The sequence below is a fragment of the Lepidochelys kempii genome, chromosome 4, assembly GCF_965140285.1.
Source record: "Lepidochelys kempii isolate rLepKem1 chromosome 4, rLepKem1.hap1, whole genome shotgun sequence".
NCBI classification, from domain to species: Eukaryota; Metazoa; Chordata; order Testudines; family Cheloniidae; genus Lepidochelys; species Lepidochelys kempii.
Window position 1 is genome coordinate 91,258,512 of NC_136383.1, and position 15,473 is coordinate 91,273,984.

General features: G+C 42.1%; 1 protein-coding gene across 8 annotated transcripts in view; it reads left to right on the plus strand.

Moving 5' to 3' along the window:
• The window catches only part of LOC144930508 (protein furry homolog-like), a 224,732-nt gene that overhangs the window by 37,627 nt on the left and 171,632 nt on the right, over positions 1-15,473 (plus strand). For all 8 annotated transcript variants that reach the window (XM_078852557.1, XM_078852551.1, XM_078852555.1 and 5 more), the window contains 9 exons: positions 5,357-5,460; positions 5,612-5,720; positions 6,422-6,508; positions 7,596-7,767; positions 9,171-9,303; positions 9,599-9,706; positions 11,310-11,547; positions 13,260-13,445; positions 13,552-13,638. In XM_078852557.1, coding sequence (XP_078708683.1) covers positions 5,357-5,460; positions 5,612-5,720; positions 6,422-6,508; positions 7,596-7,767; positions 9,171-9,303; positions 9,599-9,706; positions 11,310-11,547; positions 13,260-13,445; positions 13,552-13,638 — 1,224 coding nt within the window. The remainder of the gene's footprint in view (positions 1-5,356; positions 5,461-5,611; positions 5,721-6,421; positions 6,509-7,595; positions 7,768-9,170; positions 9,304-9,598; positions 9,707-11,309; positions 11,548-13,259; positions 13,446-13,551; positions 13,639-15,473) is intronic.

Below are 15,473 nucleotides of genomic sequence, written 5' to 3' on the forward strand. Positions count from 1 at the left end.
TTTACAGGGTCCTATCTCAGCTCACTGCAAGTGAGAGCATGCCTCCCACAAGAGAGATTTCACAGCTGACCACACTCAGAGACAATTCAAGCCAGCCCACAAACATTGGCCAGACATTGCCTCCAACTTCTGAGACGCATGGCGACAGGCATGTTTTTAATATCTCATGCTAGACTGCACATTAGGTGTCTATAGGCATGGTTCAGATGTGTTTACAGACCAAACAAAGACAGGGTAGACAAACCTCTCTCGATGCCCTCCAGGGTCAAATGCTCCCTGGATTGGTGGAAAGAACCAACAAATTCACACCCCTCCCTCCAACGTGGCTTCTAATTATGGATGCATCCCTAATTGGCTTGGGAGTCCATCTCAGCAACCTCAAGACTCAGGGCAGGTGATCGCCCATGGAGATGACGCTTCACAGTAACCTCCTCAAACTCAGAGCGGTCAGAAATGTTTGTGCTCACTTTCTTCCACTGATCAGTAAAACACTCATGAAAATTATGACAGACAACATAGTATACATGTATTACATTATTTGGCACCCCCTTGCTAATTTATCTTCCCAATGCATGGAAGCGCTAAAGCTATGAAATTTGTGCCTTCACCACAATGTTTTAATATCAGCCGCCTACCTACCATGAGGGCAGAAGATAACAGCAGATAGTCTCAGTCACAAGTTCTCACATGACCATGAGTGGGAAATGAATCCAACAGTGCTTCACAGCATAGTCTATCAGTGGGGGACTCCAGTGATAGACTTGTTCGCTACTTACCTGCACAGGAAATGCCCATTCTATTGCTGCAGAGCTGACCTCGGGAAACATCCATTTAGGGACGCTCTCCTTCTCCTTGGGGAGAAGACCCTCCTATACACCTTTCCCCAGTTCCCTCTGCTGCTGAAGGTCCTGACAAAAAAAGAAAAAGCAAACATCCTACTGATTGCTCCCACCTGGCCGAGACAGACATGGTACCCATACCTGATGAAGGAGGCGATGCGTCCACAAATCCCACTTCAACCCATCCCTTATCTCCTCTCACAGAACGAGGGACAAACTCTCCATCCCAACCTGCAGATCCTCTGGCTTAAGGCTTGGCTCCTTCATGGTTCCAAAACATAGTGAGATGCTGCTCCAGTGAGGTGCAGGAAGTGCACTACACAGTAGAAAATCAGCTACCTGACACACTTACCTACAAAAGTTATTAGGTTTCAGGTTTGATGCAATTTCAGAAGAATTACCCTGGCATCTTCCACCCTCCCCGTGATGTTGGACTACATACTGGATCTCAAGAGGTCAGAGATATCCCTCAGTTCTTTCAAAATACACCTTGTGGCCATAATAGCTTTCCATCAGCAAATAGAGGGATAGTCTGTTTTTGCCACCCAACTACAAAGAGATTCCTCAAGGGCATAGTGAACCTTTATCCCCAGTCCAGACACCCAACTCCAACTTGGGACCTAAATCTAGTTTTACAGAGCCCAACTAGATCACCAGTTGAAACTATGGTCACTGGTTCACTTACATACCAGTCAATGAAAACGGCATTTCTGATGGCTATCATGTCAGCAGGGAGAATAGGGGAGATAGCGGCACTAATGGCACCCCTCCCCTCTTCTCAGTATTCTTTAAAGAAAAGGTTACTCTTATGCCATATCCAAAGTTAACCCCCAGAGTGACCTCTTCTTTTCCCATAAACAAACCTGACCTTTTTTCTTAAATCTCACTGTGATAACAGGGAGGCTATACTGCATATGGTTGACGTTAGGAGAGCCGTAGCCGTTTATCTGGACAGGATGAAGGCCTTTAGGAAATCTCCTAAGCTTTTCCTCTCCATCGCAGAAAGGTCAAAAGGTGCAGCAATAGCTGCCCAAAGTCTCTCCAAATGGGTCTTGAACTGTATTAACCATTGCTATCATGCTCGCAATGTGTTACCTCCATCCAGAATCCGCACACGCTCAACGAGGTTGGTTTCCACTTCTGTCGCTTTCCTCAAGAATGTTCCTATCTCGGAAATCTGTAGGGCAGTGATTTGGGTATCTGTTCAGACCTTTGCAGAACACTGTGCCATTACTGGAGACTCTGCTTCCAATGCTATCTTCAGCTCCGCAGTGTTATCATCCATAACAGACTTGACTCTGAAGCCCCAACCTCCCATTGGGGATACTGCTCGGGAGTCACCTACCTAGGGCATTACTCGAAGAAGAAGAAGAAGAAGAAGAGGAAGTTACTCACCTGCGCAGTAACGATGGTTCTTTGATATGTGTCCCCCTATGAGTGCTCCACAACCTACCCTTCTCCCCTCTACTTTGGAGTTGTCAAGGTTCCTTCCCCACTCTGAACTCTAGGGTACAGATGTGGGGACCTGCATGAAAGACCCCCCCTAAGCTTATTCTTACCAGCTTAGGTTAAAAACTTCCCCAAGGTACAAACTTTTCCTTGTCCTTGAACAGTATGCTGCCACCACCAAGCTTTTAAAACAAAGAACAGGGAAAGAGCCCACTTGGAGACGTCTTCCCCCAAAATATTCCCCCCAAGCCCTACACCCCCTTTCTTGGGGAAGGCTTGATAAGAATCCTCACCAATTTGTACAGGTGAACAAAGACCCAAACCCTTGGATCTTAAGAACAATGAAAAATCATTCAGGTTCTTAAAAGAAGAATTTTAATTAAAGAAAAGATATAAAAGAATTATCTCTGTAAAATCAGGATGGTAAATACCTTACAGGGTAATCAGATTCAAAACATAGAGAATCCCTCTAGGCAAAACCTTAAGTTACAAAAAGACTCAAAAACAGGAATACACATTCCCTCCAGCACAGCTTATTTTACAAACCATTAAACAAAAGAAAATTTAATGCATTTTATAGTTAGATTACTTACTAACTTTACAGGAGTTGTAAGGCTGCATTCCTGATCTGTTCCCAGCAAAAGCATCACACAGACAGAGCAAACCCTTTGTTCTCCCCCCTCCAGATTTGAAAGAATCTTGTCCCCTCATTGGCCATTTTGGGGTCAGGTGCCAACGGGGTTACTTTAGCTTCTTAAGCCTTTACAGGTGAAAAGATTTTGCCTCTGGCCAGGAGGGATTTTATGGCACTGTATACAGAAAGGTGGTTACCCTTCCCTTTATATTTATGACAGGAGTTCTCAATGGAGGCTTCATGGTGGAGAAGGAATTGAGGGTGGTTCCCCTTCACAGTGCTAATTAGCCTCGAGGCACAACATAAGGGAGGGAAAGAGCATGTGTGAGCCAAATAGACATTGTTACCAAAAATTTCTGATCAGAAGTGCAGGGACGCAGACACATCTACAGTGAATCACCCATAGATACATACATCTCAAAGAACCATCGTTACTGCACTAGTTGAGTAACTTCCTCAGCTGAAGAAATTTATGGTTCACCATATCAACAATAGTAAGATTTGGAACATTAACCAACTTTTACTAATCTCTGCTTTCTGAAACACTGTTTCCTGACTGGCTTATTGGAGGCCAATAATAGATTTTTCTGGACCTCCTACTTCACTTTCTCCATAGAATATTAGGGTTTTTTAAATATTGTGATACATCGGGTCCAGGGAGCAGTGGGAGAGTGGTAGAGGGGAGATATATAAGCCCTAGGCTAATTAAGGCCTGGTTCCCTGTAGACTAGGGAAGGTTACTACAGATTAATTGGAGCACCGGTAGTCAATTAAGGCCCTGTCAGGAACCCAATAAAAAAACCCTGCTTCAGGCAGACAGGGTGGAGCGACAAAGGAGAGAGGACTGGCGTTTGGAGGTGTTGCTGAGAATTGAAAGACTAGAGAACCGGAGGAAGGGAGACCCTGCCTCAGCAGAACAGGAAGGTTCCCTCCCCCAGCATCAAGGATCTAGGGTAACCCTACCCAGAGGAAGATGGTAAGAAACCCGCAGGGACTGAGAATGACTGGGGCTCAGAGTGAGGAGCAAACCTAGACCCCTTCCCTGGTTCCCTCCTCTACCACCTTCCCAGGCCACTAGTGGGGCCCTGGGCACCCCAAGAGCAGGAGTTAGGGGTGGCATCCTAGCCCCGCCCACCAAGGAAAATGCGGGACCCACCACACCAACATTGGCCATTTTGTCACAATATATATTATACTAAAGACATTTAGAAATGCTCACAGAGAATGTTCAGTATTGTATTTCTGCTAAAGACTTTCAGAATGTATGTACTGACTTATTTTTGTGAACATAAAGATCTGTTGTCTCTTGAGAGAAATGTTGATAAAAGTGAAAAGTATGATTTGTAGTAGCCCAGTCCATGTACCTCAAGCTTTCTTCAAGTTCTTCTTTAAAACACACTTCTTTATGAAGCCTATAAATTCTAGTCCTCACTTCAAAGAAACACACAAAAATAATTCCTGAACTTCAAATAAGTGAGCGTTATTAATCAGCAAAGCCATGCAATCTTACTGCAGGTAACCATTGTTGTCTTCTCTACTTCTTCTTTCCCTCCATCGTTATCCGATGGGGAGCCAAGATGTTGTTTGTCTGTTCAATGCCATGGCATTTGTGGCTGTGACAGGATGTCAGCGTTTCTTTGGGGAGAGACAGGACAATTCTTCTGTCTCATATTGGCTTATGGTGGAAGCCAGACTAGGTAGAATTCTTCAGCTCCAAGACAGATTACATGCCCCTCTGAGTAGGAGGAGAGAACTAAGGGAAGGGTAGAAGTAGGGTGATCAGATATCCCCATTTTATCGGGACCATTCCGATTTTTGGGTCTTTTTCTTATATAGGTTCTTATTACCCCCGCACTTCTTGTCCTGATTTTTCACATTTGCTGTCTGGTCACCCTAGGCAGAAGTGCAGGGAGAAATCCTAGGAAGAAGCCAAGCTCAGGAGAAAACTTTGGCTAAGGTTAATTCTGTTGTTTAAGTTAATACAAAAGGCAAACTGCAGGAGTGGGTTTGGACATTAATCATATATATTTGTTTGGGCTGTATTCCGACAGCACTTTGAGGACTCTGCCCATTTCCAGTGGCACTGTAGGAATAAATTAAATATATACAGTAAAACAATAAAATCTTGATGTTCACCTCAAGAGAAATATCTGCTTGTTAGAAAGTACTTTGCTTTCAAACTGACAAAAGCATACAAAATAATCGATAATATGCAGTTAAATACATACTGTACGTATGTAATCGAGAGGTTTTTGTATTGAGGTTTTTTGTTTTTAATTAAACTTATATTCAGGGTATTAAATAGATCAGCCTTCTGGGTTAAAGCAATCAAACATAAACTTGAAATATTACAGGTTTTTATAAGGAAAGGAAACAAGTAAATTAGGGATAGTTTCACAGGTGATAGTAACTGCATTTTAATTTTTTTTAACAGAATAAAGATCCTAAAATGTCCCGAGTTGCACTGGAATCTCTCTATAGATTACTCTGGGTTTATGTTATTAGAATAAAATGTGAAAGCAACACTGTAACACAAAGGTAAGTTCCTTATGTAATTAAAACTATTGTGAGGCTGTTTTAATTAATTTAAGACAAACACATTTTAATTAAAAAAATTCTCTCTGTGGAAATCCTTTCTGTAAAGTTGTGTGGATTTGTTCCTAACACATGTTTTTCTAAATTTTTGTAGCCGTCTCATGAGCATTGTATCAGCACTTTTCCCCAAAGGCTCACGTAGTGTGGTCCCTCGAGACACACCTCTAAATATATTTGTGAAGATTATTCAGTTCATTGCTCAGGTAAGCTCCCTCCTATAATATGTTTTAGATGGAGGTCTGAGAGTACACTAAATAATTTGTGGAAAAAAATTAAAGATAAACTACCAAGTCCATCCCTGACATACTTTCACTGAAACCTGTAGAGGTACACATTAGGAATGACATTAGACCATAAACTTATAAGAAAGTAACCAAATTTAAATTCACTACACAACCCTGATTCATTCACAGAACATCATGTGCAGTCACTGAAGCAAGGGTCTTATGATGTGTGATTATGTAATTAAAGACTGCATTATATTGCATATGCACAAGGGGGCTGAATTATGGTTGCAAAGGTAACCTTAATTCTGGCATTTCCTAATGGCAGAATTAAGGCATAATTAATTAATTAGGAATTAATTAGGAATTAATCTACCTTAACTCTAGTACAGGTAATTAATGTACAGGTAATTAATGTACAGGTAATCTAGTACAGGTAATTAATGTCTAATGGCATTTCCTAATGTTAGTGTAGTTTACAGTAGTATGTACTGTAGAATAATGCAAAGAATGCTTCAGTAAAGTAACTGAGACAATTACTCCATAGGAATCATTAGCAAAGAGGAATATTTTTTTATGACTGTTAATTATAAGATAGTTAGACATGATATTCAGTTTCTTGGCTTTGTGTATGTGCTAATACAAAGTGAGTCTTATGTAGGCATGTTTTTTCTTCATAGGAACGCTTGGATTTTGCAATGAAAGAAATAATATTTGATCTTCTCAGTGTTGGAAAATCACCTAAAACCTTCACTATTAATCCAGAGGTAAAGTCACCTGAAGAGCTGTTTGTTTGTGAAACAGTGTACAGATTTATACATAGCAAAGAATGTTAAAGAGTAGAAAACAGCTGTTCAACATGTTGAGGCAAAGTGCCCCACCTGTGGGCCTTGCAGTGCTGCTGTTTCTCCCAACTGAAGTAGAAATGTTCACACATACACTAAGCCTCCGCACAACATCTATACCATCCAAGGCATTCAAAACAAATCATTATTTTCATATGACTATTGCCATGTTTTAGAGGAAGAGAGGGTAGAGGTAGTCCAGCACAAAGATTTAACAATTGTGGCTTCCTCCAAAAGGAATAATGGGAAATTATGAGAAAATTACAATGAATAAGTATGCAAAGAATGAACTATTAGGGAAGCATGTGAGGATGGGTTGGTCCATATATCGAAAGAGTGCAGTGTGGATCAAACCGAAGAAACAGCTGTAGATGTGGAGTAGTGTTTTTTTCAATTCTGGCCAGTAGTAGCTGGGGCAGGAACAAGGTAACATTTCACTAGTTTCAACAAAAAATTAAACAAACCGGGAAGTGTGTGTGTAGGTGTTTACTATAATTAGCATCCTTTTCTCAGAGAAGTCCTTCTCAGCCCTTTTCAGTTTAGTATGTAGGAAAGCCCCAATCTTGCAGTTCTTTGAGTTCAGCAGCCTGTGCACAAGCAATGAATTGCGAAATTAGAGCCTTAACAGGTAACTTTCTATATACTTTGATATCTGCTGGCAGCATGTTACTCTGTGAAGATTCATGTCAGTAATAATAATCATTTAGAGCTCTGTCCTTCAAGTTATTGACTCCCTCTTGGACGGTGATGAGCTGCTCCCAAATCCCATTGACTGAATCAGGTGAGGAGCTGCATCCCTGGATCAAACCGTTTTATCTTACTATTAGAAGTATTCTAAAATGTAACATTTAAATATGTCTACCATAGTAGGGCTCTTTTGATCTGTCCCTAAAGAAAGGATAACGAAATATATATTAGTGTTTATTTTGCACCACCTATATAACGTTGCAAGTTTGCAATTCCTCCTGGTTTCTAATTCTTTTGTTTCCCCTTCCCGTTACCATTGAAGCGCATGAATATAGGCCTCAGAGTCTTCCTTGTGATAGCTGACAGTTTGCAGCAGAAAGATGGTGAACCACCAATGCCAACAACAGGAGTTGTTCTTCCCTCAGGAAACACTCTGCGTGTCAAGAAAATTTTTCTCAATAAAACTCTGACAGATGAAGAAGCAAAAGTTATAGGTGAGTATAGGTATTCTTTTTTTTGCAAGAACCTTAACAGGTTAAATATACACATTCATACTTTGATACTGAAGCAGTATTTTTATGTGGGTTTTGATTTTATATTGTAATTAAAAATTTTTTTTATAAAGTGTCTAGTACTTGTGAAGTTTTTTTTTAAATGTTCCCACTTATTTACAGTAGCAATGTGAAATTTGGCACATAAAACCAGATCTTTGCCCCTCCATCTAGCAGTGCAAAGCAGCCTGAAAACTGTCCCAATGAGTCACCCAGGCATTCCCCTGGTGTAGGGAGCATTCTAGGGCAGTCCTAGAAGAAGGCAAGGTGACTGAGGCCACGACCATAGTGCTCCACTGATTCCTGGCTGATGGAAGGATAGGCTGTAGACCAGGGTGGGCAAACTATGGCCTGGGGGCCGCATCCAGCCCTCCAGACATTTTAATCTGGCCCTCAAGCTCCCACCGGGGAGCTGGGTTTGGGGCTTTCCACACTCTGGTGCTCCAGCCGGGGAGCGGGGTACGGGGCTTGCCCCATTCTCTGTGGCTCCCAGAAGTAGTGGCATGTCCTTCCTCTGGCTCCTTTGCGTAGGGGCAACCAGGGAGCTCCACACTCTGCCCCCGCCCCAAGCACCACCCCTGCAGCTCCCATTGGCCAGAAACCACGGACAATGGGAGCTGCAGGGGCGGTGCCTGCGGATAGGGCAGCGCGCAGAGCCGCCTGGCTGTGCCTACACATAGGAGCCAGAGTGGGGACAGGCTGCTGCTTCTGGGAGCTGCTTGAGGTAAGTGCCGCCCAGAGCCTCCACCCCTGCTTTCCTCCTGCCCACCAACCCTCTGCCCCAGCCCGATCCCCCTCCTGCCCCCTCTGAACCTCTCAGTCCCAGCCCAGAGCACCCTCCTGTACCCCAAACCCCTCAGCCCCACCCCAGAGCCTGCACCCCTAGCTGGTGCCCTCACCCCCTCCCTCACCCTAACCCCCAATTTCATGAGCATTCATGGCCCGCCATACAATTTCCATACCTAGATGTGGCCCTCGGGCCAAAAAGGTCGCCCACCCCTGCTGTAGACTATAGGCTACTCTTAAATATGCTGGGGACCAAAATTGCCTGAGGGTCAAGGAAATAGAAAAAGTGCTTAGTCACTTCCTTCCATTTATTTCCTCTTTTTCCTCCAAAAAGAATTGTATACTTTTATATAACACATCCTGCTTAATTTTAAAAAAGGAAAATTTTGTCAGTTAAAATATGGTTCCGTTAAAATTAATTTAGTATATGATTTCTTATCTTTTGTACAAGAAGATACTGGTCCTAAACCAGTGATCAAATAAGAGACAACTAAGGTGAAAATAAAATTTAAAAATACTGAGTTGTGAAAGAGGTGACTTTGAGTGCTTCACTTCTTCAGGAATGTCAATATACTACCCTCAAGTAAGAAAAGCACTAGACAGCATTCTTAGGCATCTGGACAAAGAAGTTGGGAGACCAATGTGCATGACTAGTGTACAGATGTCAAATAAGGAACCTGAGGACATGATCACGTATGTAGCAAATTATAGTTTAATCATTCTTACTGTCATATCCTTGTAATTGATTTTTTGTACCTAAAAGTAATTCAGAGATCAATTTATTAATCCATTTAAATGTGTTTAGGTTTAATTTAATGCTAGGATACTTAAAATTTGTCCACAAAGGATATGATGATTGTACTGATTCATAGATTAATTATGAAGATTTGAGTTGAATGGCTCTTTGAAAACTTATGTGTATTTAATACTGAAAATACCATAAAATAGGCTTCCCTGTGATTCTGTTTTGTGTAAATTGATTTTGTAGGGGAGAGAGAAAACCTAAGATTGATTTGTTCAGAACTTGTATTGCTGCTATCCCAAGACTGATTCCAGATGGCATGAGCAGGACTGACCTTATTGAATTACTAGCAAGGTAAGGAAAATTAAATCCTAGTTTTAATGAAGGTCCTAAAAAAAAACAAAAAAAGCTTCAAGTAGTATTTCAGAAACCCAAGGCCAAAAACTATTGGAAATATATTATTAGATACTAATATTCCATTTGCACAGAGTCTGATTTTTTTTTTTTTTTACACTGTGACATGTATAGTTGTCAGCAGACCCAGAAAAGTAGCAGAGTAGATTCTAAAAGAGAGAATCTTGCACACAAGACCAGACTTATACTTTTTCATATATGGCCTCTCTTTAAAAGTTCATATTTTAGTTAATTTGCAATTTGTACAGGACTCTTCTTTCACTCATAGCTCCATCTTCTTTTGCTGACCATACTGTGAAGGCATTGTTGTTTGACATAATTAAATTTGCCAAATGTTAGCCAAAATTTTGAGGGAGATTTGGATTTTGTTTCTTCTATATTGCTTTTTCTGACCCTTTCTTCTTAGTTCCCTCCAACCCTGTCCATATTCCTCTCATTATGATCTCCCTGTTCCTGCATGCAGAATGTGAGTGCTGCCCACCTTAACACACATGGCCCCCTCCTCTCCTTCAGTCAGTGGAATTATCAGCATTTGCAAGTCTGTTAGAGCACACAAAGTCAGGAAAGGGAGCTGAGCTATGAGCCGAGGAGTTTTCATGTATTAACATGAAAGAAAATAAATCCCTCTAATGCTTTCCTTCCATGTTTTATGAAGAAAGGGGAGAAGAACAAGTTAGTTGAAATGGCCTGAGCAAGTAGTATTGGACAGGTGGAACTAGCAGGAGATTTAGGGGCAGAAGAGTGGGAAGGACAGTGTCTGGTGGGAACCAGTAGAGTTTTAAACACAGGTCACGTCTGCTTTAATGGCAGGACTACAGTATAGTCTATGGCTGATGTTTGTTCCTGTGGTTTTGGAGTCAAATAGGAACAGAAGATGGTGTTGTGAGACAGTAAAATCTTTTAAAAACACAAGTATTTTTTCTAATGATCAAAAATGTCATTAAAATAACCATATCATGGATGTATTTGATAGTATGTTTGATAAGTGCCTCCTAGTCTAAAAAGCTGAGCCATATTTTCAAAAGTGCATACTAAATTGTACACTTGTTTTTGCACATCCCTGAGATGAGCTCCGGTTTGCACATAAACATAGCTATTTATTTAGAGTTCAGTCTATGTGGGGGGGGGAAGCACTCCATACCAAAGGATGTCCATCCAGAACTTCGAAATATTTGCAGACGTTGTTCAGGTATGTGCAAAACTGCATACCTGAAAGTATGGCCCATTCTCTTCAAATTATTTGATTACCCTCTTAATTAGTTAAAGCCTACTGCTTTGAACTGCTGTAGCCGTACAACCTGCTGTTAATAATCCAGTTGTAGCTTCAAATGGATTTAGAACTAATGGTTCAGGTACGAGTCATATCTTCAGGCTGGGAGCATAGCTAGCTCAGCCTTCCAGCACATAGATGCTTCATGTTGTATAGTCAACGATATAAATTGACTTCACTTTATAACTGGTAAAAGGCCTTTGTCCAGTTGAGAATGTGAGGATTTGAAGGGATGGTGAAGTTTTTTAACAATATTGTACATTCTCTTAACAGGCTGACAATTCACATGGATGAAGAACTCCGTGCCCTCGCTTTCAATACTCTACAGGCATTAATGCTTGATTTTCCGGACTGGCGGGAAGATGTTCTTTCAGGATTTGTTTATTTTATTGTGCGTGAAGTGACTGATGTCCATCCAACCCTTCTTGACAGTGCAGTAAAGATGTTAGTGCAGCTAATAAATCAATGGAAACAAGCAGCCCAAATGCACAATAAAACCCAAGATTCTCAGGTATTGTAATGCTGCATGAAATTCTTACATTACCAATTCCATGTAACTGAACAAATTCTACTGTGAAATTAAAACACTTTTTCTCTCTTAAAATTAGTTTTTAGCAATTTGCTTTCCTCATCTGATTCATAGCTTTTTTTTTTTATTGTAATCTATGCTGTCATAGGGCAGCCCCTGCTGTGGCTCGCTTACCTCAATAGAATACCCCTCCTTAAGCCTGGCTTATTACAAAATGTGCAGATAGTCCAAACTAGAAGTCCTAAAACTGCCCATTTATCACCCCAGTGCAAGTATTTAAATTCCCAAGACAGCTCGCCTATTGACGTAATGTGTCACATTCCGGCATTTTCCACCACATGCAGACTCTTTCTTGGTTCCCTTCTGTACCTCTGCCTGGTCTGCCACCCCATCCCTTCCAGCTGGTGTGCAACCCTGCTCTTCCCAGAGGGAATGCCCCCGGCCCCTCTGCTGGGAGATCATCCTTACCAGGAGAGCATCCCTCACTCTCCATGGTCCTTTCATTATTCCCCTGGGTTCATCTGTCTGGCCTGAGAGATATCAGTGAGTATGCTCCTCCATTGCTCCCCTGCCTTAAGTCTGCTCTGGCCTTCCGGCTTAGACATCAGCAGGCGAGACTCTGCTTCTCCGTAGTCTTAGCCCTCTCTATGGCCATGGCTCTCTGGCTTGGGTAGGTCAGCCAGCAAGCCACTCTTGGTGCTCTCTTGTCTTCAGCCTGTTCATAGGAACCAACTGCAGCTTCCTCCTAGGACCTTCCACAGTCCCTCTGACTCCCACACAACTCTTACCTGCCCTTTCCTGACTCTCAAGTAGTTCTGACTCACAAGGTCTCTGTTGGTTCTCTTACCTGTGCCCAGGTGCCCTCTTGTCAATCCAGTTGGGTAGAGCTGGTGCACTGGCCCTGCTCTCTCTTAGAGTGCCAGTGTCACCCTGGAATATGCTTATTCTGTTTATGTTATAGAGAGATATTTTTGTATATACACGTGTGTCCTTGTATTTGTTGCTGCATTTTGTGTTTATTTTAAAATAATTATGAACCAAAAAGTCAGTGGTAAAATAGTACTCAATGTTCCATACAAAGAAGTCATCTACTGCTTCTTTTTTATGTGAAGGTCTCACGGTGTAGTTGGAAATATAATTAATAGGAATGAATGAGCTGGTTTGAACTAGCAAGAATTTACCTTATCCTTCACTCAGAAGTTTTAAAGTGAACCAAATGCTTCTTGAAGAAAAGGAGTACTAACACATTTATTTGCACATAAGCTTTCGTGAGCTACAGCTCACTTGATCTGATGAAGTGAGCTGTAGCTCACGAAAGCTTACGCTCAAATAAATTTGTTAGTTTCTAAGGTGCCACAAGTTCTCCTTTACTTTTTGCGAATACAGACTAACACGGCTGTTACTCTGAAACCTGTCAAATGCTTCTTGTTGAGGTTGAAAAAGCTTGGTAAATTGTTTTAAAAAAAATTGCATGCCTCTCCACTGGTCTCAGCAAAAAGTGGAATTTTCAAAAGTGAACAGGAAAGGTTGTTCCTATGATATTTTTGTTTTGGCCGAAACCAGAAAATGCTAGAAATCTTGTGAGAGTCAATGTCATGAAATGTTTATCTCCTATCACTAATAATTGAACCGATATAGCTCAATAGTGTTTTCTTTGCTGTTAATTTAAATGACACCTGTATAATTTTTTTAAGCGTGGTGCCTCTAATGGAACTGCCCATACTCTTCCCCTGGAGAGGACCCTTTACTCCAACGTATTTCATATTGTGGAAGGCTTTGCATTGGTCATTCTTTGTAGCACGAGGCCTGCAACCAGAAGATTAGCTGTCAGCATTCTTCGAGAAATGCGGGCTTTGTTCACCCTTTTAGAAATTTCCAAGGTAAGAGCTAAGAGGTAGTCATATATAACTGTTCACTGAGAGGGGACTGCTTGGTGTCCTTTCTTGAACTTTGAGATTCTCATGCATTGTATTTGTCCTTTTTTAGGGTGATGATGAGCTGGCAATAGATGTGATGGACAGACTGAGTTCATCTATTCTTGAGAGTTTCATACATCTCACTGGGGCAGATCAGGTGAGAATATTTTGTGGAGAATATAAAATTATTCTGGAAATTAGTTTGGACTCAACTTAATCATGAGTATCTTTATCTAAATTTTGTTCTTCAAGTGATGGTCCCTATGTGTATTCCATATGTGGGGTGTGCATGAGCACCATGTGCCTGAGTCTGAAAGTGTTTGTTGGCAGTGTCTGTTGACCCGCATATATGTAGGGCATCCCCTCATGCTCCCAGGCGATGTATAATAAGTAGTGCAGGTCAGTGCCTCTCCAGTTCCCTCTTACCACTGCATGGCCTGAGTCAGAACCCCTGTTCCTTCGTGCTCTTAGTTTTTGCTAAGAGACTGGCTATTCTTCATTCAGTGTATATAGTTGTAAATAGTCGTGGTTGTTTTAGTGTAGATAGATAAGTTAGTGTAGTTATTTCCCCGTGTCGGGTCCCTCCCCTTCCGGGGTACTATGCTCCGGATTTTGGGATTTAAAAACTGCATCTCTTGCCAGCACTCATTCTCTGTGAGCACACAGCACCAGAGTTGCCTTTACTGCCTCAGCGAGGCACATATTATGACTTGCTGCTCCATTTGCAAGTCCTTCCTGCCTGGAACCTGGGAAGCTTGAGAGCTCCACCTCCAAAAGAACTTGATTCTAGATCTTCAGGTGCTGAACACTTTTATCAGAAAGTCCAAGTTCTGCATAGTAATGCTGGCATTGAGTATTCCCTCCCTTCCCCAGGGAGCCTGGTTTGCGGCTCTCAACATGAAGGATGTGTACTTCCATGTTGATATTCACCCAGCCCACTGCAAGTTTCTCTGTTTTTGGGGTGGACACCAACACTACTAATTTTGGGTCATCCCGTTTGATGGATGGCACCTTAGTGTTATGCACCCTACCACCATCTGTTTCATAGAATCATAGAATATCAGAGTTGGAAGGGACCCCAGAAGGTCATCTAGTCCAACCCCCTGCTCAAAGCAGGACCAATCCCCAACTAAATCATCCCAGCCAGGGCTTTGTCAAGCCTGACCTTAAAAACCTCTAAGGAAGGAGATTCTACCACCTCCCTAGGTAACGCATTCCAGTGTTTCACCACCCTCTTAGTGAAAAAGTTTTTCCTAATATCCAATCTAAACCTCCCCCACTGCAACTTGAGACCATTACTCCTCATTCTGTCATCTGCTACCATTGAGAACAGTCTAGAGCCATCCTCTTTGGAACCCCCTTTCAGGTAGTTGAAAGCAGCTATCAAATCCCCCCTCATTCTTCTCTTCTGCAGGCTAAACAATCCCAGCTCCCTCAGCCTCTCCTCATAACTCATGTGTTCCAGTCCCCTAATCATTTTTGTTGCCCTTCGCTGGACTCTCTCCAATTTATCCACATCCTTCTTGAAGTGTGGGGCCCAAAACTGGACACAGTACTCCAGATGAGGCCTCACCAATGTCGAATAGAGGGGAACGATCACGTCCCTCGATCTGCTCGCTATGCCCCTACTTATACATCCCAAAATGCCATTGGCCTTCCTGGCAACAAGGGCACACTGCTGACTCATATCCAGCTTCTCATCCACTGTCACCCCTAGGTCCTTTTCCGCAGAACTGCTGCCTAGCCATTCGGTCCCTAGTCTGTAGCTGTGCATTGGGTTCTTCCGTCCTAAGTGCAGGACCCTGCACTTATCCTTATTGAACCTCATCAGATTTCTTTTGGCCCAATCCTCCAATTTGTCTAGGTCTTTCTGTATCCTATCCCTCCCCTCCAGCGTATCTACCACTCCTCCCAGTTTAGTATCATCCGCAAATTTGCTGAGAGTGCAAACCACACCATCCTCCAGATCATTTATGAAGATATTGAACAAAA